Source organism: Plectropomus leopardus, unplaced genomic scaffold (genome assembly GCF_008729295.1).
Source record: "Plectropomus leopardus isolate mb unplaced genomic scaffold, YSFRI_Pleo_2.0 unplaced_scaffold23271, whole genome shotgun sequence".
Taxonomy (NCBI): Eukaryota; Metazoa; Chordata; class Actinopteri; order Perciformes; family Serranidae; genus Plectropomus; species Plectropomus leopardus.
The window spans coordinates 1-2,584 of NW_024625238.1; the positions used below are offsets into that span (position 1 = coordinate 1).

Consider the following 2,584-nt stretch of genomic DNA (forward strand, 5'->3'; position numbering starts at 1 on the left):
TATATACATGATATTTTTCCTAGTCATTTGACAATTTTTTAAAATTTTTTCCCTGCTTTGCGTTTTTTAAATTACTGATTGTCTTTTATCCCTGTGCTTTTGAAAGAAATTTGCTGTGGTTTCAAAGGGTTAAAGAATGTGAAAATGTTCTGGGAGAAACTCAAAATACAAATATTAACCTGAAAATGAGCAGAATGTGAGACTTTTGAGCTAACAAATCTTTGCTGATGTCTTTGGTGTCTATGAGAGTGAAGGTGGAAGAGTTCCTGTTTTTGCTGATGACTGAACTGAACTCTGGACGTCCTCTCACCCTGTGTCCTGAATATCCCGGGTCTCCGGGACCGCCTGGTCCTCCCGGCCTGCCCGAGTCCCCCTGGATGGATCACATCAGAAATAAAAAGTCACAGATGAAGCACAAACAAAATCATTTAAGAAAAAGAAATAAAAAATGCAGGCATGTTGTCGCTCACCCCTCGACCTTGGTTCCCTTTCCGTCCTGGATATCCTTTGGCTCCGCTCAGACCGTCCTCACCCTGAACATACAACAAAACTGCTCGCTCAGGTCTCGACAGTTTGGACTGCTTCCTAATTTTCACGATTCGGCTGCAGGTTTGATTTAAATCTCAATTCTGAGAAATTAGATGAACTCACCGGTAGACCAGGATAACCAGGGAAACCAGGATCTCCCTAAAAAGAGAAGAAAAAACGTGATTATCTGACTCTCCGACATCAAGAGGATTTCCATCCACCAGCTTTTACAACTTTTTATTTAATTATTACAGAGCAAAAACAAAAATGAGCATCAGTGAGGTAAACATGTATTCATACAACTAAAAATATGCTGACACAAAGGTTTTTTCAGACGGACCATTTTCACATTTCTCATTAAAAGCTGATCGTTGCATTGCCTTTTTATCATAAATCTGTTCAACATTGTCCAGACAGTGTCTCAGAGTAGCAGTGGCAGTCGTCTTTGCAACATTTCTTTTTATTTTTAAAATGTATTTTGTCTTATAGTAATGTCCTCTACAGCACAGACAAACCTCTTCGTGTACACAGACAAAGAGTAAAGGGCCGTCCACACCAAGAATGATAACTATAACTGTAAAAAGGAAGTTTTAAAAATCGATCCAGCTCAGGCTGATGGCGGAGTCCACACTGCAACTATAACAACAACAAAAGTGGTGATCGATATCATCTCAAGTTTTACTCCAACTTCAAGATTTTTGCAAAAGTCCGTTAAGTTTAATTTGTGTGTTTCTGACGCATTCATTCATTTTTTTTGAGGAATTTCTGGAAATTTGGTGAAAATTTGCTCTTAGTTTAGGTTGAAACTTTCACGAGATATTGAAGTGGTTAAGATCATCTGTACCTTGACACCTTTGGGTCCCTGAGGTCCGTGTCCGTCTCTGCCGTCCTCACCCTGAGACACAGACAGACGGTCAGAGACGCTGACTGAACTATGCAAACAAAGTTTACATCACACAGTATTTAAACACACAGTCTCCTCACCGGCATCCCTCTGGGTCCCTCTGATCCCGGAGCGCCTTTAACCCCCGGCTCTCCTGGTTGGCCCTTCAAAAACAACTTAAGTGAATGCACTTTCAAACACTGATTTAACCCTTTTACAACTGAGCAAATTGACTTTATTTCTTTCAAAAACATGGGATGAAAGCAAAGAGCAACTCAAGAAAAGGCCCAAAAATTAGCAAGATGTTTAAAATGTTAATGGAAATTACCTGAATATAAGCACAAAAAGAAGAAAAGCAAGAAAAAACAGACAAGAAAATTATCTGAAAAAAAGCAATTAAATTATAAAACATATTTTTTGTAACATAATTTTAAATAAAATCAATAATATAGTTTTCTTGACATGTTTTAAGCAAAATGTCAGGTCATTTTCTTGTCACATTTTACTTATCTCTTGCAATTTGTGTGACATCTCTAGCCAAGTTGCTCATTGTTTTTTCCCTGTATGTTTTTTTTCCAAGAAACCAAAGTTTAAATGCTTGAATACAGCACAAGAAAAGTGATTAAAAAAAAGTTGATGGCAGGAAATGATGTCACACACCTTCTGTCCGTTAGGGCCACGGTGTCCGGCTGATCCCTTGTTTCCAGGTTTTCCTGGTCGACCCTGCAGGAAACAAAACAGTCGGGTACTGCGTTCATCATGGCTGTATGTGTGAACCCCCCCCCCCCCCACCACACACCCACACACACACACCCACACACACAGAGTTTCTATCAAAGCCGCTGAAACAAAACCTGTTTCTGATCTGATGTTAAAATTAGGACACTCACTTCCACATCTTTTGTAAGTGTCCCTCTGCGGTTTTCTTTTTGGACTGAGATTAATGACATCCTTTTCAACCAAAATTACTTACAGTCCTGAGCTGATGTTTCTAGTTAGACCGGAGGAACTCAAATAAAGGAAAAAATAACAATATCTGATAAGAATATTATTGTTGGCCTGTAAGAAATCCCTAAACAAGAAATGTCTGAAAAAAGAAACACCCAGTGTTGGTCTGATGTAATATACAGTATTTATGTAATGGAGAGAATGATCATCCCTTCAACTGGACAA

At 38.9% G+C, this 2,584-nt stretch overlaps 1 protein-coding gene across 1 annotated transcript; it reads right to left on the minus strand.

Annotated features, from left to right (window-relative positions):
* Positions 1-215: 215 nt before the first annotated feature.
* LOC121966144 (complement C1q subcomponent subunit C-like) lies at positions 216-2,138 on the minus strand (the record flags this gene model as incomplete). Its single annotated transcript, XM_042516254.1, has 6 exons — positions 2,072-2,138; positions 1,513-1,575; positions 1,373-1,423; positions 652-687; positions 471-533; positions 216-373 (listed from the first exon to the last, which is right to left on the minus strand). Coding segments are annotated over exons 2-6 (314 nt in total), but the record flags the coding sequence as incomplete, so codon positions are not given.
* Positions 2,139-2,584: the final 446 nt, after the last annotated feature.